Genomic DNA, 21,225 nt, shown 5'->3' with positions numbered 1-21,225 from the left:
AGAAAAAGGCAAACAATCATTTGATGGAACAGGTCTTGCACAAGAGGTTCTCCACCTGTCTAATCACAGGAAGAGATGCCCAGCTGCTTTACCAGAGAATTGCAAGTTATAGCCACAGAGTGAACAGGCAGACAACCCGGGTGGGAGAGGCTGCAGAGCAGCAGGAGTCCTCGGAAGCCTACCATAGAGTAAATTTTGGACGTTTCCCTTGGAAAGCTCTCTGCCTTATCTACTAAAGCTAAACTTAGGCCTACTCCTGGACCTGGCTGTTCCACTTAAGTAAAAAGTCAATAGAAACTGCATGCAGGAGATCACCAAAAGGCGTGGACAAGCATGTTTATGACAGCCCGATCTGTAAGAGTCAAAAGCTAGAGGCAACCCTAGCGTCCATTCACAATAGAATGGTTAAGTAAGTACAGCAGCAAGAGTGAAAGATCTACAGGTATACACAACACGAATGAATCTCCCGAAAGTTATGCTATGGAAACAGAGCCAGACACAAAGGAGTTAGTTATTGCTGGGGTCCTTTTATGAAGTTCAACAACGCCATGCAGTGAATGGTATGAGAAGTCAAGAGGGTGACTTTGTATGGAGGGAAGCCAGCCAGAGACCAGAAAGGGGGTGGGGGTCTTGGGGATGCTGGTATTCATCATTGGTACACTTCTAGGTAAGAAACAAGATCAGTAAATCAGATTAAAATTAAGAACTCTGTGCAGCAGCAGGAGTGAGTATCCACCACCTGTGATGACGAACATGACCCAGGGAGGTCCCTGTGTAGTCTCTTGCACAGTCTGAGACGTCTTCCCTGGGGATTGCAGGTCAGGATAGTGGGTGGTTTTATGAATGTTTTCTGGGAAGTTGTTGGTATTAGTGAATATGTTCATTTTTACCAATTTATCAAGCTATACTAGTCTGGTTGGACTTTTCTAGGTTTTAATGTTTTAAAATAGAAAAGAAGAAAGTATCCAGAAAAAAAGGATAAAAAATATGCTAAAACGTCAGCTGTAGTTAACAGTCCCTGGGTGAAGCTCATGGCATTTTTTTTCTTGCTCTTGCTTTTATAATTTTCAAGTTCTCTACATGGATTCATTTTAAAGAATATGGGGTCCTAAAAGCCTCTGTTTTTGAAGCAGAATGAGCTGATTTGAAAATGGCCACTCATTTGAATGGCCTTGGCTGCTTTCCCAGGACCCTTCTCACCTGATGCAGCGACCCCTTTCTGTCTTGCCACATCCAGACTGGCTGGGGAAGGGTTTGAGGAAGCCACTGGGGGACCTTCTCTGACTGCCTGAGCAGGGTCCTGGGGAGGGACATGGCTCTGCCTCTGAGTGTTGAGAAGGCACGCACTTGCCCTTTTCTTATTACTTCCTCCCACCATGTGGCCAGTCTTGTTTTTCTCAACAGTTCTTTGCCCAATGCAAAGGTGCCCTAGTTTGGGGAAGGAATGTTGTCAAGACAGGACATTATTCTGTAAAACAACTGTCACCAAAAACACGATTTTTTTTCTTCCCTGTGGTCCAGGCAAATTTGAACCACCATTATTTCACCCAAATGTGTACCCTTCAGGCACTGTGTGCCTGTCCATCCTCGAAGAAGACAAGGACTGGAGGCCAGCCATCACAATTAAGCAGGTACGCAGCTCGAGGGGCCAGCCTTGACCTTCCTTTGGGACCAGAGAATTTGTGGTCCTTCCTACTTGCTGAGGATGATGTCCCAGAAAAGTTTGCCTTTTGAACTGCTGACTTCCCACCCATCTTTCTCTATTTTTGTCTTTTACACAGATCTTATTAGGAATACAGGAACTTCTAAATGAACCAAATATCCAAGATCCAGCTCAAGCAGAGGCCTACACAATTTACTGGTTAGTAGCGATCTGGCCCCACTTGCTGTGACCTCGTTGGCTTGCACAACCTTTCCTGGAAGTCTAGTCTAGACTGTCTGTAGGAAGTGGAGCAATAGGCAAGCTGTGAGTGGACTTTGGAGGCAGCTGGGGTCAGTGCTATGAAGTGGGGACCACGCGAGGTGGCCGTGGAGGTATCCAAGGAGGAACTGTATGTGCAAAGGGCCCATAGTGGCAAGAACAGGTGGCCGAGGCGGGGGTGAGGGGCACGGGAGATGGCAGAGTCAGATGACATGGGCTCTTGGCACTTTATCCTCGATGGGGTGTGGCCAAGGAAACCCTGTTCCTCCAGGAGCCTAGTCTGGCTTGGAGGATGTGGACACCAGGAGGAGGTGCGTCTAGCAGCCCAGCTGTCACAGAGGCCCTAGACCTCTCATCTCTGCCCTGCTGCGGCTCTGCCGGGGTGCTCCTGACTTTCTCTTGGTCACTTGGGTGCTGGGCATCCACTCCACATCCCAGCCCTTCCCTGTGGTGGTCCCACATCCGACTACGCTGAGGGAGGAGGGCCTACTGTGACTGTGTGAGCAAATGGGGCTGGCTGGGTGGACCGTGGGGAGGACCCTGTCCCTGCTTGCCAGCTTGCTGGGCTGGTCTGGGAGGGGCCTTATGCCATTTTGAGGGCGCTGATTCCCACTGCTCCATTTGCCCTTGTTCAGAAAACCGGGGCCTAAGGGGGCTGGCCCAGAAGGAGAGGCCAGGCGTGGGCCTGTTTCTTCCAGCAGGACATTTATGAAACTGGATCAGGTCAAAGGGTAGGCCATTCTAAGCAGCTGCTACACAAGATGACCTGAGTCCCTCTTCAAGGAAAAATGCCTGGTTTCAGATGTATCCCCCCACCCTCCATCCCCAATGGCTTCTTGTCCCTGGGCCCACCCCAGTTTTTGGCTGGGTGTGCCCCCTGGTGGCTGAGGGCGGCAAGACACTCCCAGATGGGGGCTAAGGTCCATGGACTGGAATTTGCTATATTCCCCAACCAACCGCATACCCTTAGCCAGCCCTTGCCCTTGACCTGGTAGCCCCTGCTTCAGATTTCAGGTTTATCTCCTCCCCAGCCCTCAGGGTGTTGCTGTGATTCCAGTGGAGCTTAGCTTGAATTCACTCATGTCTTGTTGGCTGCTGTGCACCAGCGGCTCTAGGAGATGCATTCTCCCACCTTGACCTTTGGGCTGGGTGTTACATAGTGTTCACAACGATAACCATTTGGAACAGCCTCCATCGGCCTGTGCCTCTTTGTAAATCGGGTCACTTGGGTCTGCATTGTCTGAGATGAGCCATTGCGATTGACCACGTGGCCCACAAAGCCAAAATATCTCCTCACAGGCCTTTAGAGAGAGCTTGTCAGGCCTGGCTTGGGTTGCATTGTGGGTGCGATCCCTTAGGCAAGTCGTCCAAGTGTCTTGATGGTGTACCTCTGACCCGCAGCCCACATATTTTGGTGTTTGCGGCAGGAGTGTGTGGGGCCACTGTTGTGTGCCAGCAGGTGCTGAGGTCAGTGAGTGCTCCCAGTTGTATGGCCCCTAGCCTGCTCAGGGCTGGACTGTCTTCCGCATACCCTGGGACCCTTATCTGCTAGATGATGTCATACACTCTAGGAATGAGACATTCTTTCACCAGTAGACATCCAGTTTAAGAGCACCTTTTGTGAAACATGCTTGAAAGTTTCAGATCTTTTTCTCATGTTGCTGGAAGGCCACAGGCCATGTCCTATACTGGCAGGCACCCCAGAACTCCAGGGCAGCCACCCTCACCCAGCCTCACTTGGTAAATGGCAGGGCTGTCTCTGCCATTACTTCTGGCTCCTTCCAGAGCCCTCCTAGTCAGCTGCCTCTGCCCTGGGAGGCTGGGCCCTTGGCCAGGGTGAGAGTACAGACTGCCTATAGCACACAGCCTGGTGGCAGAAACTTCTCCTGTGGCCTTCACTCCCAGCTGTCCAGGCATGGTGCTGACACTGGCCTCCAAGGACGGGTGTGCTCCTGGGCACCATGCCAGCTCAGCAGGCTTCATTCTGAGCAGGTTTCCGCCTCTCCTGGTGCTGGCACTACAGCCTTTCCCCAGAGAGGGCCAGAGGGGAGGGCCTGGGGCACCAAAGCCTATTGTCTGCTCTTGGCAGAACTAAGAGAAATCTTTGCAGTAGGCTCTCTGTCCCTCAGCCCTGGGGCCTGTGCTTTGGGCTGAGACCAGTTCTCTGAGAGGCCACACTTATTGAGAGCATGGCTTGGGAGGAGCGCTGGCTTGCTTACTGGGATGCAAGTGCCGTGGAGTGCACGCACTACACCTGGGCTCCAAGGAGAGTTGTTGACTAGGCCCCGAGGTATTGAATGAGACCTCTGACCTGGTGTGTCAGAGAGCCCTGTTCATAAATGTCCTTGTGTCCCCATGGGCCTCAAAGCCACATTGATCCCCTGGTAGCAGCCGGTCTCTCCCCTCTGTGGCACTTTTACTGCCATCCCACCCTGCCTGTCACCCTGGTCTGGGCAGTGCCCACCAGCCCCCTTTTTCTTGGAGCAGTTCTCTCACTGGAGTCCCACACAGGGTCCTTCTCCAACAATCAGAGAGCTGCCCCCCGCCTCCATTCCTACACACTTGGGACTGAGAGCCCACGGGGAAGCCCACCAGAACTCAGTCTGTTTTTGAAGACTAGTTGAGCAGTCTTTATTTTCTCTCCATAATGATTAATGCTATTTCAAATTCAGAAGGAAAATTGTGAACATTCTGCTCAGGCTGTACCCTCATAGCTGGCATCTGTGCTATAGGCTCATCTCTCAAGCCACCCTCTCCTTCCACCGGGCCGCGACTCTGCACTGGCCCAGAAGCCATCATCCCATCTTGTTATGGTCTTCCCGTAGGCCTCCGTGCGCAGCAGCTGATAAGCACACCCTCAGCCCACATGCAGGGCAGCTGCACCTTCTAATGTCTGTCTCTCTTGACCTCCTCAGCCAAAACAGAGTGGAATACGAGAAAAGGGTTCGAGCACAAGCCAAGAAGTTTGCGCCCTCATAAGCAGCGACCCGCGGCAGGCAGCATCAAAAGGAAGGGATTGGTTTGGCAAGAACTTGTTTACAACATTTGCAGATCTAGCGTTGCTCTGTACAATTACTAGTCACCTAGGGGAGGCGGGCGGGCGCCATTTTCCATTTCTGCCACTGGTACACAGTTCTCGACTCGCTGAATTGCCCAGTTTTTCATACAGGGTCTCTTCCTTCAGTCTTTTGTATTTTTGATTGTTATGTAAAACTTGCTTTTATTTTAATATTGATGTCAGTATTTCAACTGCTGTAAAATTATAAACTTTTATACTTCGACGAGTCCCTGAGGAGCTAGTTCCCTTTGCTCGCAGGTGCAGGCATGCTTCCCACCATCAGAGCTACACGTAGCCTCCAGCTGGCTGTATGAAAAAGAAATCGGCCTGTCCCCTGCCCTCGCGCCTCTGTCCTTTCTCTCTGCAAAACCCAGGTTGTGTTGCTATGAGCCTCAGATCCAAAGTCAGCCAGCCTCTTGTTTTCCGCATCACTTCCTTTGTGTTTATATGGCGTTTTGTCTGTGTTGCTGTTTAGAGTAAATAAACTGTTTATATAAAGGTTTTTGTTGCATTATCGTCATTAAAAGTGTGAGGAGGCAGCCTTGGGGTGCCCGGCCCCCTCCCCTCAGCTGCAGGCCCCACAGAGCACCAGCCTTGGCCCCAGCATGTCTTGCTGCCTGTGCCTAGGCCTGCGTGGCGCTTGTCCTGGTCCTTTGTAAATAGTTCTGTGTCCAGAGACGGTGTGTGTCCAGGGTTTCTGTCCCCCCTCCGCCCCCTCTGGTTCTTTGAGCAGTAGAGCACTAGGGTTCAGATCTGGTCAAGTTGGAATTGGTGTCGAGACCCTTTTAAAGCATGTGCTGCCCAAGCCATCAGGAGGACGAGGTACCTATACCCAGGCCATGGCTGAGCCTTAGTGAGGACCACATCCAAGCTACTGGCCCTCCTCGGGGGCCAGCGCAGGCTGGCTTAGGATAGCCGGGCCACAGCAATGGAGCCGAGGCCCTTAGACAGGGCATGTGGCCTCCACTTCTGGCAGTGCATTGCCTGCCCAGGCCTCGGTGGCTCTTCTTGGGCCTCTGCATGTAGCGCCCACAGCCCTCTCATGCTCACTTCATCAGCCCCTACGCTTGGGTGTAGGTGGTCCCAGTCACCAGGATGCCCCAAAGGAGCAGCTTTGAGGGATGTTGTCGCATGCTCTTCCTGTTTCCTGAAGCGTTCTGAATCTGGTCACTTAAGAAGTCCACTCCTCAGAAAGCACCCTAGAGCCTGGGCCCACAGCTGAGCTTCCCAGAGTTGGAGTTGGCTGCTGTCTGCTGGAAAGCGGGCCTAGGTCCCCCTGCTCACCAGGGAGGTGGCATAGATGGAGACAGGAAGTGGCAGAAGGAGTCCTGGCCTCTGGGTCCCAGTGAGCACAGTGCTGAACAGACCAGAGACCTAGAGCTGGCTCTATACCAGCCAGCCTTGCCCTCCCACCCCAAAGACCCTCGCTGTCAGAACTGGTTTGCCTATGGCTCCAGTGCACAGACCGAAGTGGGGACAGTCTCCCAAAGGTGGGCAGCGAAGGGAGAGTTGGTCATCGAGCCCTCAGCCAGGAAGGGCTGCCTCCATTTGTCCCAGGAAATGTGGCCCCCTCAGCCTACAGCACCTGCATGGCCCGAGGGCCCAGTGCCTTGTTCACTTGCTTAGCTGGACGGACATCTGTTGGGTTGCTGAGCTCTGAGCTCTCAGTTTGATGTTTGCAATTATTCCTAATGCAAAGGGCCTTACAGGGGGGAGGGGGGTGTTTCAGCGGGTCGTGTGTGTATAGCCCCTTCCAGAATGTCTTATTTTGTAATGACTGAACTACACTTAGTAATAGTTACACATGTATATGGTTAATATATATGGAAATGCAATATATTTTCTAGTTAAAGCATTCTAAAGTAATCGATGTTTCTAGCAAATTGTCGTGACTTTGGCTAATGAAATGTCCTTTTGTGCCACAGTCCTTGGCTTAACAAAGATGTGAATCTTGTAACATGAGAACTATGAAATGTGATCATTCTATTTCTACTGTAAGGGAAGAGAGTGTGTTCCCAGCATGAGGCGCCTAATTAGTGAGGAATTGTGGGCAATAGATTAACCACTGTATCTAAGAATCCTCTAATTAAAATATTTCCACAAACTGCTGCCTGCAGGGTGTGTCCTTTTCCTGCCCGCCTCCCACACAGGCCACCCCCTGCTTATTGCTGTGCTCCAGAAGCCCAGGCCTCGTCCCCACTGCCTCCCACATCAGGCCTTCAGTGGCCCTCATGGTCAGGGGATGACATCCCCGTGAGCTTTAGTCAAATCATCCTTTCTGTCCCTTCTGAGACCTGGGCATGGGCAGCAAGGCCAGCACACATTCTGTGCTGGCCACTGGCCCTGCTTTTTGTCCATCTGGTCTGCTGGAGCCCTAGGTATCCTCTGGGGACCTAGGGCTGTTTTCATCACTCGGATGGGCCTCCTCAGAGCGGGACTTGATTCTCACAGCACCAAGGTACACGCAAGCCCTTGGTTCACACCCTGATGGGGCTTCCGTGACAGTGTGTCTGGGGATGGTGGGAGCTCGGTGTAGCCATTACGTAGGTGCAGAGCAAGGAGCCTGGACTTGGGGCTCCCAGGGGAGCCCAACAACAAATGGGATGGGCTGGGAGCCCTCAGCCTCCATCTCCCCAGGAAAGACAGTTCAGAGGCCTGAGTTGTATCCTGGCCAGGCTGTGGGTACCTGTGAGTTCCCCTGGCCTCCCTGGACTGTACCAGCCAGGTCAGCACTGTTCTCAGGCATACCCACCCACACAGGCCACCTTGCTTCCTGACCAGTGGCCCAAGGCCCTCCCACCACATCAGGCTCTGCCATGGGCAGCTTCCAGTTTGAGGTTACCATAACGACGAGTTGACAAGTTGGAGGCCCAGCACTGACTTGGGCTGGCTTGAACCAGTCTGAGCCGGCTCCAGCAAGAAGACCAGAGGAGTGCGCATGTGGTATGTGCCCCAGCCACCCTGCTGCTCAGTCTGGGGGGTGTCTTGCTGCAGGAGCCCACGAGGCTCACAAAGGCGTCTAGATTCTGTGACCCCATCTGCCAAGGCTGTAGGCCCCATGGGGCTGGAGAGCTGGGGTCCCATTCACCCACGGCTGGTTTCAGCAGGTTCACCCAAAGTCTGTGTTATTTGTCAGGAAGCTGTTTTCCATGAGCTCCTCAAGCAACAAAGTCACAGGGCACAGGCCTGGGTTCCTCCCTCCTGGGATCTGCCCTTCCAGGTGGCCACCCTCCCCTTCCACCAGGATGCCCTCCTGAAGAGAGAGAGCTAGTGCTACTCCTATTCCTCCAAGGAGGAAAGAATCTGGACCGCCCCCCCCAGAGCCATGAACAAAAGTAACTCCGTCCCCACTTATGAGAGAATGATGTCCGTCCTGTGGAGAAGCCAGGCTCTGGGCCCACCTGCAGCTCTGTCTCCTGATGTTGCCCTCTCCCCACAAAGGGCGAGGGTGAGAGGCACCCTTGGGGGAGGTGGCTCCTGGTACACCAGCCCCTGGGCCAGAAGCCAATGGGAAAGTCAGTGGACAACAGATGGTGCTCTGCTTCCACATTCCAGGCCCCACACAAGCCTCAGGCCTGAGTCCCAAGAGCACCTGGGCCTGGCACAGGCTCCACCTGTACAGGTGCTGGCAACAGAACCTATACTGCACTTTTGGTGACTGCGCCTCAGGAACCAACATCACAGGCAAGGGACTATCTGGGCCAGAACTGTCCCACCCAGAGCACCCTCTTCTGGCAGAACCACTCAGGATGGCACTGGCAATGAAATTCCTGCAGTCCTCAGAGTCTTCCAGCCCAGAGCAGGCAGTAACCCTGGCCCAAGCCCCTGAACTCTGCCCCCATCAGTTCTCTGGGAACCTGCCCCTTTCCCTGCCTTTGTCCTCCAAAAGGGTTGAGAGTTGTAGGGTAAGTAGGAGGAGCCTGAATGCCAGGAGGCTGTGCCTGCAATTCCAGAGAATACCACCAGAGGGCGTGAGCTGGTGCGTTCTTAAAACCCGTGTGGGTGGGTGGACTCACTGAGGGGCCCTCACCGCCTGTGCCCCACTTTCCCTGCATTGCAGCAGCCATCAGAGTATCCAGATCCTGGTATTTTTCTCCTGGCCCTAAGGAGGAAAAGCCTCTCCCCCCACCTGCCAGACCCTTTCCTGCCAGAAGCTGGGAGGGTGTGAACCCCACCTCCCCACCGGCCCCACAGAGCCCTGACCCAGTCTAGGCAGAATATCATGTGCCTTAACTCCAGGTGTAGCACATACATACATGCCTGTCCGGTACTGACCCTCACCATTTCTGGAACACGGCCGCTGCCTCCACTGCTCAGGACCACTGTTGGGTCTAGGGCAGAGGGGCCAGGGGACACTTAAGAGTGGGGTCTAGGGCACAGGCAGGAGGAGTGGGACAACACTCTCCCTGCCCACTCCCAGCTGTGGGATCAACAGGATGGGCTTCCATCCTTAACCTGTGGAGGCAGAAATAGTCCCCTCCCCAGGTCACTGGAGTTCTGATGGGATGGTAGGCAGTTCCCGTCTCCTTGGACTGGAGGATCATGCAGCAGACATTAACCAGCACATGTTTTGCACTAAGATCTACCCTCTGAGGTCCCCTACCAGCCCGCAGAATGGGTGCTGCTATTTTACAGATGAGGGAAACTGAGGCCCAGGGCAGCAGAAGGGAGCAACGGGGCAGGAGTCTGACCCAGGTGGGCCTGACTTCAGTCTAAGAATGGTTTGGGGGAGAATGAAAGGATCAGGCACAAATAGGACCATCACTCCCGCCCCTGGAAGTGGCGTAGAGGCAAGTCCTGGGAATCATCTTTTCCTGGGGAAACTGAGGTTCAGGGCTGCACTTGGGACCCAGCCTGTTGCTTTGTGGTCCTAGACAAGCCCTTTCCCCTCTCTAGGCCTCAGTTTCCCTATCTGTAAGAAGAATGATAAGGTTTTGGGGGCCCTCCACCAACAGGCTAGTTAGTTAGTCTCAGGGCTGGTGCCTCTGATGCCACTGACCCTGCCCTAGGCTCCCGCAGAGAATTCAAGCGGAGGTCCCCTCCCTGGGCAGCAGCCCCTCCTAACTTCCTGTTTACAGCAGCTGCAGAGTCTCATCTCTTCACCCCAAGCCATTATGATCACCATGGCAACCAGACCCAGTTTTTGTTCCAACAGGTTGGCAGAACCTGACGCAAAACTGCAGGGTGGAGGGCATCAGCCCAAAGATCCTGGCTCAGGACTGCCAGTCCCCCAGGAAGGACAAGCTGCCCCTATCCCAGTTTCTATCCCCTGCAGAAGAAAAGCCGAGTGGCAGCTGGTGGCACGGGGTTCAGGCCCCCTCCCGTACTTCCCTGACTCATTTCTGTCCCAAGCAGTCGATGCATTTCCTGAGCTCCCCCTGCCCCCATTTGCCTGGTTGTGCTGGGTCAGGATGAAAGTAGGGTCTGGGGGCAGCTTCTAGGAGAACCTAACCAGCAGCGCTCTCCCGGCACCCTGCAGTGCTCTACAGTCTCTGCAGTGCTGTCACAAACACACATAGTAATTCTTTCTCATTCTGCACAGATAGGTATAGGGTAGCACAGATGTGGATGAGTCTGGTTCTGGAAGCTGAGACAAGTGGTGGCCCCATCAGAGCAGTGTCCACTCAACCCTGTGTGAGGGGGGAAGCACCCTGCAGTGGGCAGTTCACTGAAAGGTGCAGTTGTCCATGCATGGGCTGCTTCCCTGCATGGAGCTCTGTTCTGGAACCCTGTTCTCCAGCCTTTGGCCCTCCCCTCCGCTCAGCTGACCCTAGAGAGAACTGTCCTTGCTTCTGGGACTGAGCTGGAATGGGTTCCAGGCCCATCTTTCTGTCCCCATATTGCCTAAAGTCCCACCATGAGAGATGATGTCCTTTGGGGTGAAAACCCCAAATCTCAGTTTGACACCTAAGGAAAAGGTCCTCTGAGGGTCCAGCAAGATAGGCCAAAGACAGGAGTGGGCTCCAGGGACCCTATGCACCTCAGACAGATCCTATGCACCTCTGCACAGCCCCCACGGTTCTCCAAGTGTGGTCCCAGGACCCCCAACAGCACCTGAAGCTTGTTAGGAATGCAGATGGCCAGCCCCAGCCCAGACTTTTGAAATCAGCAGGTTAGTAGTGAGCCAGCAATCTGTGTTAACAAACTCTACAGGTAACCAGAACGCTGCGGGAGACGTGGAGGGGGAGGGGCTCAGAGAGGAACGCTGAAAGCAGGCTGGAAATGAATGGGAGGGGTCCAGTCCAGGCCCCGGGATTTCACAAACTACGTGACCAGGCACGTGGCCCAGCCTAGGGTGTCTAGGCCCTCATCTGGGCCATTGGGAGGATCATCACAACAGGTAATCTGGGTTGTCATGGGGCGTCCTGGGTTAACTGCAGCATCCCCTCACCCCTGGTGTGTACTGTGTCTCCTGAGAGGAGGGAGTTGTTAGGCTCAAGGTGGTGGAGTTCCCAGACGCAGGCCCGCTCCAGGTTAATACGGGACAGCGCGTCTGGGAGGACGACTCCGGAGGTGGCTGCGCAGCCCTTACAGAAAAATCTGCGCTGCGAGCAAGGCGCGTCTTGTTTGGTTTGCTCTGCTTGCCCGGGGCCCACGGGGGTGGGGCGGGTCCTGCCGCAGAGCAGAGTCTTTTCCTCTGTCTGCACCCACCTGTGGGTTGACTGGCAGTCCTTCGTCCCGCCACCAGGGGAAGGGGGCTCTCTGGCCAGGCACTGGAGGCGCAGGGACCCTCACTGGGCCCGGCTGACTGTAGGGGGCAAGCGGGGGGCGAGGCGGGGCCGCGCGGGGCGGGGCGAGTAGGCCAGGTCCCGCCCCCTGCTGCCGCTGCCGCTGCCGCTGCCGCCGCCGCTGCGGACCTGCTGCGCTCAGTTGTTCGCGCCTGTGGCGGCGAGTGGTTGCTGTCCTAGGCGTCCCGGAGCCTGTGCGAGTGCGGCGCCCGCAGAACCCCGACCCCGTCCAGCCCACGGTGAGTGCTGCGACTCCGTCCCGCGCCGTCGAAGCTCGGCCCACGGCCACCCAGTCGGACCTGGGACGCCACCAACTCCGGCTCCTACGCACACCCCCAGGCGGCTCGGGGAGGCCCCCGAGGCGGTGGGTGGCGGGAGGCAGCAAAAACGCGCCCCCCGGCCCGCAGGAAACTGAGACCAGTGCATACTTGAAGGACATTTCTTCGACATTTCTGCTGGCGCCCCGCTGTGCGCCTTTCCGGGGGAGCGCAGAAGCGCTGGGAGGGGTCGGGGGTAGCGGAGGCGGGGCCGAGGACCCCGGAGGCGCTCCGTGATGTTTCTCAAGCAAACCCCCGGGGTGGAAGACGCCCCCAGAGCCCCATCCCTCTCATCCTCCTGCGGTCCTGGTAGGACCCCAGCCTCCCCGAAATCCGTGGCAGTGCAAGCCCCGCCCCTCCACTTCATCTACCCCAAAGGTCCGAGGTGGGTAAAAAAATACACACTCATCAGACTGTCTTCTGAACTGCCGGGACCACCCGCCCTCCAATGAGGAAAAACCCCAACAGAACTGGTGGCCTCGGGCTCCTGTGGGGAGCATCGAGAAGGTGGGGGGTGGGGTAGAGGGGCGTCAGTAAGAGAAGTGAGAGAGAGGAGAGTTGCGTGAAGACAGGTGAGTAAAGACAGGTAAGAGGGGGTCTGGGAGGAAGAATGAACTTACTGGGAAAAAATCATTTTTCATGGGTTCATTTTAGAAGCATTTAGCTAGTGCTTCGTAGCTGGTCTCAGGCTTCCCCGCATTCTAAGTCCACCTACAGAGCTGGTTACAATGCATATTCTCAGTCCTCTCCTCGGGAATTAGGTTGGGATGAGACCCCAGGGAGCAGCATTTGTAATAGGCACTGCCACTCACTGGGTGCAGGGGAGCATTGTCTGGGGAGTCTGCAGGGCCATGGAGAGATGGGAGCTGGAAATTCTGAGGAAGAGTGAAGGGGTTGGTGGGGGCCAGATAGGTGGCATGGAGAGCTAGCATGTGGGGTCAGACATGCTGATACACTCCCACTCCCCCCACACAACCAGGGCAGCATCAGAGGACCCCCTACCCTGGGCCGTGAACTGGGACAGTGACACCCACTTTGCAGAATTGTCATTTCCCATTCGACCTGGGGCTTGGCCCCAGTGCTGGCGTGGCCAACCTCAGCTTGCTTGTTGGACACTGGGAGCTGTGATTCTGGTCCTGGTGGCAGCTAGGAGTCTTTTGTGCTGCCATCCAGGACCAGGAGAGTAGAAGACAGGAACAGCTCCTGAAGGAGTCCCATCAGGACCCATCACACAGATGGAGGGCCCCTGTAGCCACTTGGCTTACTCCTGCCTCGTTCAGGCTGAGGGGCCCTGGCAGCCAGTGAGTGCTTCCTGGGGGGATAGCCACATGCCCACTGTTGATGATAGCTCTGGGTGAGGTGCTGGCTGGCTCTCAGAGTCAAGGCTATTGGATGCAGTGAGGTCATCAAATCCCCAGGCTTCCCAGAGTAACCTGAAGAGCTTCTGGGCACCCAGGATGAGCCATCTCTCCCAGAAACCTGTGCCCAGAAGCCACTGTTGCCCCCATCCTAGTAACAGGTTGAAGGAGGGAGCGTAGAGGTACTAGTCAGCAGAGGGGGAGACTAGCCCACCTGGACCCTAGGATGCAGGACATGCCAAGAGCTTAGTGCTTGGACACGGGAGCCAGGGGGAGCTGGACTCCAGCCCAAGCCACCTGCTGGCTCTGTGGCCTTGGGCAGGTTCCTCGCCCTGGGGCCTGTTTCCTCATCCACATAGAGGAGCAGAGCAGCACCCTCTCCAGGGCTGGTCTGAGCATTATCTGGTAAGATGTCGAGTGAAAAATGCAGGTAGAATGCTGTCCCTCCACCACCTTGAACATTTAATTCTCACAGAAACCCCATCCCTGCAGCTCAGGCCACTGGGCTCCTGCGTCATGTTTGTCTCTGGGACCGTGAGCCCCTGTAGCCCCTGTCACATGCAGTTGCAGTTGGCGGTTGCCCTGGCAACAGCTCAAGCAGCAGCTGCTTCCTTGGCTTTGGGGGGTTGCGGGGGGAGCAGCCCCTTCCACTGAGCTAGAGAGGGGAAGGGGGGGGGCCTGTGACGCTGGCCCCCGGAGGAGCTTGGTTGGCTATAGGGGCAACAGCTTCTGGAAGCGTGTGCTGAAGCTTGCTGAGCCCCTATCTTTGGAGGTAGGCTCCCAGGAGCAGGCACTGATAGGTGTGGCCTCATTTCTGGCACCTCTGTAAGGGGACAAGCTGCTTGTTCCTCCTGTCTGGACATGGTGGCCTGAACTAGTAGAGGGTATAGACCCAGGACAGCAGCCCTGGGGCACCAGGAGACAGATGAGCAGACACAGCTGGGAGCAAAGTCAATTTAGGTCCCACCAGTTGCCCTGGCCCCAGCTCTTCCAACAGAACTTAAGATTCTAAAGAACAGACAGCAGATGTTAATGTGGATGTGGTTTCTGAGCAGCAGCCTGGCCCCAGGACTGGCCTGGGATGCAGGGCAGAAGTGGTCTCATCTGGCTCTCCCACCACTAACTGCCTGTGACATCCAGGCTAGTAGCTTAATCTGGCTGAGTCTTCATTTCCTGTTTCCTCAAGTGAAAATGACAGCAGCTCCCTGCTTAAGCTGATATACCTGGCCTGGAGGCTCCCTCAGTAAGTAGAGGAGTTCACATCAGCTGGGAAGGCGGACCTGGGCAGCCAGTGCAGAGGCCCCATGTTGTGCTGAGGGGAACATGGTGTGTCCTGTGCACCAGAGGCCAGCAAGCCTGGGCAAACAGCCAAAGGGTGTGCACCGAGCAAGCAGAGGTGGCCTGGCAGGGGGTGTGCACTTTGCCCTGATAGTTTTCAGGAAGAGCAAGAAGAGCACCCTGGAGTTTAGGGGAGGCACAGGGCTGGTTAGTACACAACCAGGGTAGAGGTGGGTGCCTGGCCGGGCAGTGCAGTGCAAGGGGACGGCTGTCATCCTACCCTTCTTCCTGGGGTCTACAGAGGACACTGAGTCCCCCTGGAGGAGGCATGCAGGTGTCACCTAGAGCTGGACCTTCTCCCCTGCCACAGTCTAGCTTGACAAGGGGAGTCTAGTGCCAGGAATCTGTAGGAGGAGCAAGGTTTCTGAGGGGAAGCCTGGACCCTGCCGCCTGGATAGAAGGTATCGCCATTACTCAGAGGTGCCTGTTGCTGGAGTCACTGACTCCAGCCCTTCCCAGGGCTGCAGACTAGCTCAGTCTGAGCCTTGTCCCCTACACATGTTCTGGTCCTACAGAGCAGAATGACCAAGACTGAACTGGATTCAGGGGACTCGGGCAGGTGGTTGCCAGGCTCAGGCTCCATTACTCCCTTGGCAGAGCGCCTTTCCCTGCCCTAACTGTGACATCTGAGCTACTCCAAAGTATGATGCTTTGGTTGCTATGGTAACATGGGGCACTGGGAGCAGGACAGGGAGAGGGGGTTGTGGCCCCATACTCAGCACCTTCCAGACAGGGCAGGGCTTGCTCCGTGTTCTCATTTCCACTGATTGAGAAGAGCAAGCTCTGCTTTGAGGGGTGAGGATGAGGCACTGGCCCTGCTGCGCTTGATGGGTAAAGACCCCCAGAGGCCCCTCCCATGCATCCTGGCCATGCAGGGGTAAAAGCACAGACTTTACTGGGCACTACCACCACTTCTTACAGCCTTGTCCCATTTCCAAAGCCATCATGCAGGGGTCTCCCATTTTGCAGATGGGGACATGAAGGCTTAAGCAACTTGCAGGGCGGGGGAGGGAGGGTCTCTTCCTTCCCAACCCCCTGCCTCCGTGGCCATGATGGTGCCAGGGCTCTCCACCAGCCACCATTCCCTGAAAGGTGCCCCCTCCTCCTGCCCCCTGGTGGTCCAACCAGATTGTTCCCAGGAACAGCTTTTGTTGGGTTTGGTTAATTCAATAATTACTCGATGCGACTGTATGGCAATGCTGCTGAATGAATGAATGGGCCAGGGCCGTGTTTTCTGTCCGCAGGTCACTCACCATGTCCAGCTTGCTGGAGATAAAGAGCAGCGTGCTCAGGCAGGTGCAGGCCTGCCCCTCTTTCCGCCGGAAGACTGAGGAGGAACCGGGGAGTGCCAGCACTGACTTGCAGGAGCCTGCCACAGGGGCCTGGTGGGTGCCCCACAGCCCAGGGGGAGCCTGGGAGGGTCTGAACCCAAGGCTGTGGACCTCTTGCTCTGCCCCAAGATGTGCCTTCAGTAGTGTGGGCTATCGGCTGGTCCTGGGTGGGGTGTCACATGCTGTGAGCCCTGAGCTTCAGGGAGGTTCTGCTGACCTTGAGCCTGGCCTTCTTTTGCAGGAAACCTGGGGATGGTGTGGAGTTCTTTGCCCAAATTCGCCTCATCCTGAAGAAGGGGGAAGGCAGACGGGGCCTGCCATGCCCTGAGGTGAGGACAGGGCTTGGGTGCTGCTCCCCACCTGCCACCTCCAAGTATGGCCTCTACCCCCTGACTCATTCCCTCCCTGGAACCCCCCCCCCAAGCCAGCTGCAGGATCCCCACCTTTGGAAACCCTAACCCTAGTGCCCCACTCACAGGTCCTCTTGCGCAGCAGCTCACCAGCTCCCGCCGAGCCCATGGACCCAAACCGGGGCCTGAGAGCCCTGACCCAGGAGGAGGTAAGAGGGATGCAGGTCTGGCCCCAGGGTCGGGCTGAGAGCACCTACTGTGTGCTAAGCCCAGTAAAGATGGGAGGGGGTGGTGGACCAGGCCTCCCATTGTAAGCAAGTAAGGAGCAGAGGTGAGGGGTAAGTAGGGGTCCTTGGTGGAGGGCTGGGCAGGTGCAAAGGCACTGAGGCAGGGAGTCAGCTCTGCCAATGGGAAGAGCTGTTGAGGGCTGAAGGTTGGGCATATAGGGGGTGGGCCCAAGGAGCCCGAGGGGAGAAAGAGTGCTGCGGCAGGGCATTCAGGGTGTGTTCCTCACCCCACCCACAGGAAGAGATGCTCTATGAGGAAGCCTTGTACACCGTCCTTTACCGTGCAGGGACCATGGGCCCCAACCAGGTGGATGACCAGGAGGCCCTACTGCGCTACCTTCAACAGGTGAGCCCCCTTAGACCTGCCTACTCTGCTCTAGGAAGGACTACCCCTAACCTGCTCCCCCACCTGCCGATGTCACCATCACCTGAACAACACATACAGATTCGCCCCATGTACACAACACATAAGTGTGTGCACAGGCAGGCACACATACAGGCTAACAGGCACACCCAGAAGGATGGACAGACAGACACACACACACATGCGCAGAGCATAAAGAATAACAAACTGATGGGTGGGCAGACCCACCTTTCCTCCTCACTTATGTGTGTTCCCCACCACCTGTGACATTTATAGTCAAGCATCCCTGGCTGGAGCCATGCTTGAGGTCCCCAGGATGATGGTCAGCCCCACTTTGGGGGGCACTTAGACCCTCACACTTGTCCTCCCTCTGCAGGTGTTTGGCACCAGCCCGGAGGAGCACACAGAGGCCATTGAGCGTGTGAAGAAGGCCAAGGTAAGGCTGCCGCCTACTTGGGCAAAGCTGACCAGCCACAGTGCCCATGTGTAGGAACTTGGGTGTGGTGGAGGCATAGGGCAGGGCCCTATCATGTCCGCACTGAGCCCCTAGAGGCCCCTCATCACCCCTCTGCCCACAGGCCCCCACATATGCCCTGAAAGTATCTGTCATGCGTGCCAAGAACCTGCTGGCCAAAGACCCCAATGGTGAGTGCGGACTGGCCGGGACCTTAGTTGTGCCATGGAGGAGAGGATGGCTTGGGGTTGGGGGCTGAGGCACATGCCATGTTCCAGGCTTCAGTGACCCGTATTGCATGCTGGGCATCCTGCCGGGCTCGGGCAACCCACAGGAGCCAGGCCCGCACAAGGAGCAGCGCTTCAGCTTCCGAAAGGGTGCCAAGCGTGGCAGCCCACTGCCAGCCAAGTGCATCCAGGTCACCGAGGTCAAGAGCAGCACCCTGAACCCTGTCTGGAAGGAGCACTTCCTCTTGTAAGGCCCCTTGCCCAGCTGGGTGGCAAAGATGGTAGGGCAAGAGACTTCCTGTGGTGCCAAAGCCAGTCTTAGCAATACATTTGGGTACCTGTGACCAGAGGGTGACAGCTCATAGCTGTATGTGGTCTCAGTGCTTGCCCCAGAGAATTGAAGGAGTCTGGTCACATGCCCACTTTCCAAAGGAGGAAACAAGCTCAGAGAAGGGCATCATGTTCCCATAGCCACACAGTCATGATTCGAACCCAGGCAACCTGTCATGGACCCCTCCCTGTAGCTCCTGAATTTGTCCTAGCCCCAACCTTGGGCAGAAGATCACCATGGACCCTCATGGGTATCTCTCTGTTCTTGTAGTGAGATTGAAGATGTCAGCACAGACCTGCTGCACCTGGACATCTGGTATAGGCCCCTATACCCTGCAGGCAGGGAGTGTGGGTGCCTCTGGTCTGGGGGGAGTAGGGTGGGGCAATCAGGGCTGGGCTGGGTTCCAGACAAGCCAGGTCCTCTCCCTCACTCTGCCCCAGGGACCATGACGATGAGGTATCCCTGATGGAAGCATGCAGGAAGCTAAATGAAGTCATTGGCCTAAAGGGAATGAGCAGGTACAGCAGGTGGGACCCTGGTGCCCCCCAGACGCTGTACTTGTAGCTTACCCACAGGGGCCAGCAGGTGGTGGCTCCCCAGGGACCACAGGTGTGATGCCCACCCTGCTGTGCCTAGGTATTTCAAACAGATTGTCAAGTCAGCCCGTGCAAATGGAACTGCTGGGCCCACGGAAGACCACACGGATGACTTCTTGGGGTGCCTCAACATACCTGTCTGGGTGAGTGGTTGCAAGGGCTTCACTCGGGTGCTTCGCCAGCCTGGGATGCTGCTTGTGGCTATGTCACCCTCCAAGCATTTCCCATCCTTTTTGGGCTGGGGGTGGGGGGGATCATGCTAGTGGGGAAATGGGAGAGACAGCCTTCTGGGTCCTCTGGTGTCCAGGCATGCTTGAGCACTCACTCTGTGATAGTCGCCCATGTTCAGTGGGAGGTGGAAGCCTTTGTTCTCTCCCTAGTCCCACAGTATCTGTGTGAGAGGGAGGGAGAAGCTGGAGGAACAGCCAGTCTGAACTCTTTGCGCAGGAAGTGCCAGTGGCTGGCGAGGACCGCTGGTTCAAGCTGGAACCACGCTCCAGCGCCTCCCGCGTGCAGGGAGACTGCCAGTTGGCCCTCAAGCTGATCACCACGCAGGTGGGGAGCGGTGGGGAACATGGGGATCCCCATCCTGCACCCCAGCCCGAGCAGGACTGGTGACAGGCGGACTCTGCGTTCCAGAGGGACACAGGCATGAGCCAGCGTGGGCGGTCAGGCTTCCTGTCCTACCTACTGCTGCTCAGCCGTCTGCTGCAGTTCGAACACCGAGCCCAGGAGGTAGCGGCACCCTTGGGACCCCGGGGTGGCCCGCCATGGCCTGAGGAGGGCGAGCTGTGGGGACTGTGAGCGGAAGGGGCTGGGGGTCTTCCACCTCCACCCACGCCCAGCCCTTCCTCCAGCCTAACTCGAGCAGCTGGCGGGGCGAGCTCAGCGGGCCAGCGGCGACCGTGCTCTGCCTGCACGGTGCGCAGAGCAATCTTTCAGAGCTGCAGCTGGCGGTGCTGTGAGTGGGCGGGGCGTGCGATGAGGGGGTGGGACCGTGAGTGTAAGTGGGCGGGGCAATGAAGGGGCAGAGCCGTGAGTGGGCGGGGCGCTTGGGGTTCTTTGGAGGATACAGCTAGGTCCGGGACTGGCCCAACGCTGCTGCCCTGGCTCTGGGCCGGACCCCCACAGGCACTGGCAAGTTAGCAGCCGACATCATCAGACCTGCACCCTGGACTACGGCTACCTGCTGGGGTTGCTGGAGGACATGGAGGCGCACTGGGAAGAGGCGGCCTCCCTGCCCCAGGAGCAGGTAAGCTCGGCCTGGTGCCCTGAAAATGCTGTTCCAGGAAGGTGTGCTGTGGGCCTGCTTGGGCTAGGGCAGGCAGTGAGGGGCAGAGTCCTGTCCTCGTGGAGTACATGGCCCGCAGGTGCGGTAGGGGGATGAAAACAAACAGCTGGACTGCATGATGTAGGAGAAAGCAAGTAGTATGTAATACTGAGATAGGGATGTGATGGAAGGAGGTTGTGCATTTCAACGGTGAACAACAGAGGAAGTGGGTACTACAGAGACAGAGCAGAGGGAGCACAGGGTGGTGCAAATGCCTTGAGGCGTTTATGCTGCCAGGGGGAACTCTGGAGGCTGAGGTTGGAGAGGCCAGCAGGAGAAGGCACATGGGGTTGGAGGCTGCTCCTTGGGGCAGAGCTTTGCTGACCACTGACCCCACTATGGGGAGGGCCTGAGGGGTCAGCTCTGAAGGGCTCTGTGCCCCCAGGAGGAGAGTCTGGCTGACAGCTTCTCTGCCTTCTCTGAGTTCGCGCTGCGGCTGCTGCGCCAGCTCCGGGACTACTTTCCTGCCACCAACAGCACAGCCGTACACCGCCTGGAGCTGCTGCTGAAGTGGGTGTAGCTACTGGCACCTGGTGGGTTAGGGGCCTGGGTGGGGCAACCCCCAGTCAGCTGTGGCTCCTCACCTAGGTGTCTGGACAAGCTGCAGCTCTTCCAGCCTTCTTTGCAGATCTGCCCCTTTGAGACTGAGCTAAACATGGACATCGCTGCTGCCCTGAAGGTGTGTCACATAGCCTGGTCTGGGCTAATGTCCCAGCCCCTGCCCCACCCACTAGCCCTGAACTTGCTGTAGCACACACCTTCCACCCGCCATTGCCCTTCTTCCCTCCCACCCACCACACTGCACTGCCTTGGTCGCTTCTCTTGCAGAGAGGTAACCGAGAATGGTATGACAGGCTCCTGAACACCAAGAGTCCTCGAGAGCAGGTGCAGCTCAGAGAGGGCATGGCCATGGGGGGTGGGAGTGGGTTAGGTGCAGGCCAAAAGGTCAGTGTGAACAGTACTTCCTTGTAGTCAGGGTTGAAGCGCCTTGCCGGGCTGGTGGAGCTGGTCGACACCGTCTATGAAGACCTGCAGTCCTGCTATGGCATCTATGCCAGCCTCTTCCACAGGTGGGACCCAGGGCTCTTCTTGCTGCCCCTGTACCCAGCCCCTCAAGTGCTGCCACTAGGGCCAGGGAATGGGGGTGAACAGATGTCTGAGATGTGTCCTTTGCAGCATCATCAAGATTGACTTCTTCACTCTCACTTTCCGGCAGCTGGAGCGTCTGGTGAGGC

General features: G+C 56.6%; 2 protein-coding genes across 2 annotated transcripts in view; both read left to right on the top strand.

The window, feature by feature from the left end:
* The window catches only part of UBE2I (ubiquitin conjugating enzyme E2 I), a 12,919-nt gene extending 5,836 nt beyond the window's left edge, over positions 1 to 7,083 (top strand). The window contains exons 4-6 of the mRNA XM_006913986.3: positions 1,522 to 1,631; positions 1,782 to 1,861; positions 4,837 to 7,083. Coding sequence (XP_006914048.2) covers positions 1,522 to 1,631; positions 1,782 to 1,861; positions 4,837 to 4,900 — 254 coding nt within the window. The 3' untranslated portion in view covers positions 4,901 to 7,083. The remainder of the gene's footprint in view (positions 1 to 1,521; positions 1,632 to 1,781; positions 1,862 to 4,836) is intronic.
* Positions 7,084 to 15,851: 8,768 nt separating this feature from the next.
* The window catches only part of BAIAP3 (BAI1 associated protein 3), a 9,953-nt gene continuing 4,579 nt past the window's right edge, over positions 15,852 to 21,225 (top strand). Inside the window, exons 1-19 of the mRNA XM_025048250.1 lie at positions 15,852 to 16,105; positions 16,293 to 16,380; positions 16,530 to 16,610; positions 16,927 to 17,034; positions 17,429 to 17,488; positions 17,631 to 17,697; positions 17,785 to 17,980; positions 18,335 to 18,379; positions 18,505 to 18,582; positions 18,701 to 18,803; positions 19,108 to 19,215; positions 19,300 to 19,395; positions 19,518 to 19,621; positions 19,792 to 19,912; positions 20,376 to 20,500; positions 20,579 to 20,669; positions 20,819 to 20,875; positions 20,963 to 21,060; positions 21,167 to 21,218. Of these exons, the coding sequence (XP_024904018.1) occupies positions 15,927 to 16,105; positions 16,293 to 16,380; positions 16,530 to 16,610; positions 16,927 to 17,034; positions 17,429 to 17,488; positions 17,631 to 17,697; positions 17,785 to 17,980; positions 18,335 to 18,379; positions 18,505 to 18,582; positions 18,701 to 18,803; positions 19,108 to 19,215; positions 19,300 to 19,395; positions 19,518 to 19,621; positions 19,792 to 19,912; positions 20,376 to 20,500; positions 20,579 to 20,669; positions 20,819 to 20,875; positions 20,963 to 21,060; positions 21,167 to 21,218 (1,857 nt within the window). The 5' untranslated portion in view covers positions 15,852 to 15,926. The remainder of the gene's footprint in view (positions 16,106 to 16,292; positions 16,381 to 16,529; positions 16,611 to 16,926; positions 17,035 to 17,428; positions 17,489 to 17,630; positions 17,698 to 17,784; positions 17,981 to 18,334; positions 18,380 to 18,504; positions 18,583 to 18,700; positions 18,804 to 19,107; positions 19,216 to 19,299; positions 19,396 to 19,517; positions 19,622 to 19,791; positions 19,913 to 20,375; positions 20,501 to 20,578; positions 20,670 to 20,818; positions 20,876 to 20,962; positions 21,061 to 21,166; positions 21,219 to 21,225) is intronic.

The sequence above is a fragment of the Pteropus alecto genome, unplaced genomic scaffold (genome assembly GCF_000325575.1).
Source record: "Pteropus alecto unplaced genomic scaffold, ASM32557v1 scaffold44, whole genome shotgun sequence".
Taxonomy (NCBI): Eukaryota; Metazoa; Chordata; class Mammalia; order Chiroptera; family Pteropodidae; genus Pteropus; species Pteropus alecto.
Note: the sequence above shows the minus strand (reverse complement) of the source record. Positions and strands in the feature narration are given on the sequence as shown.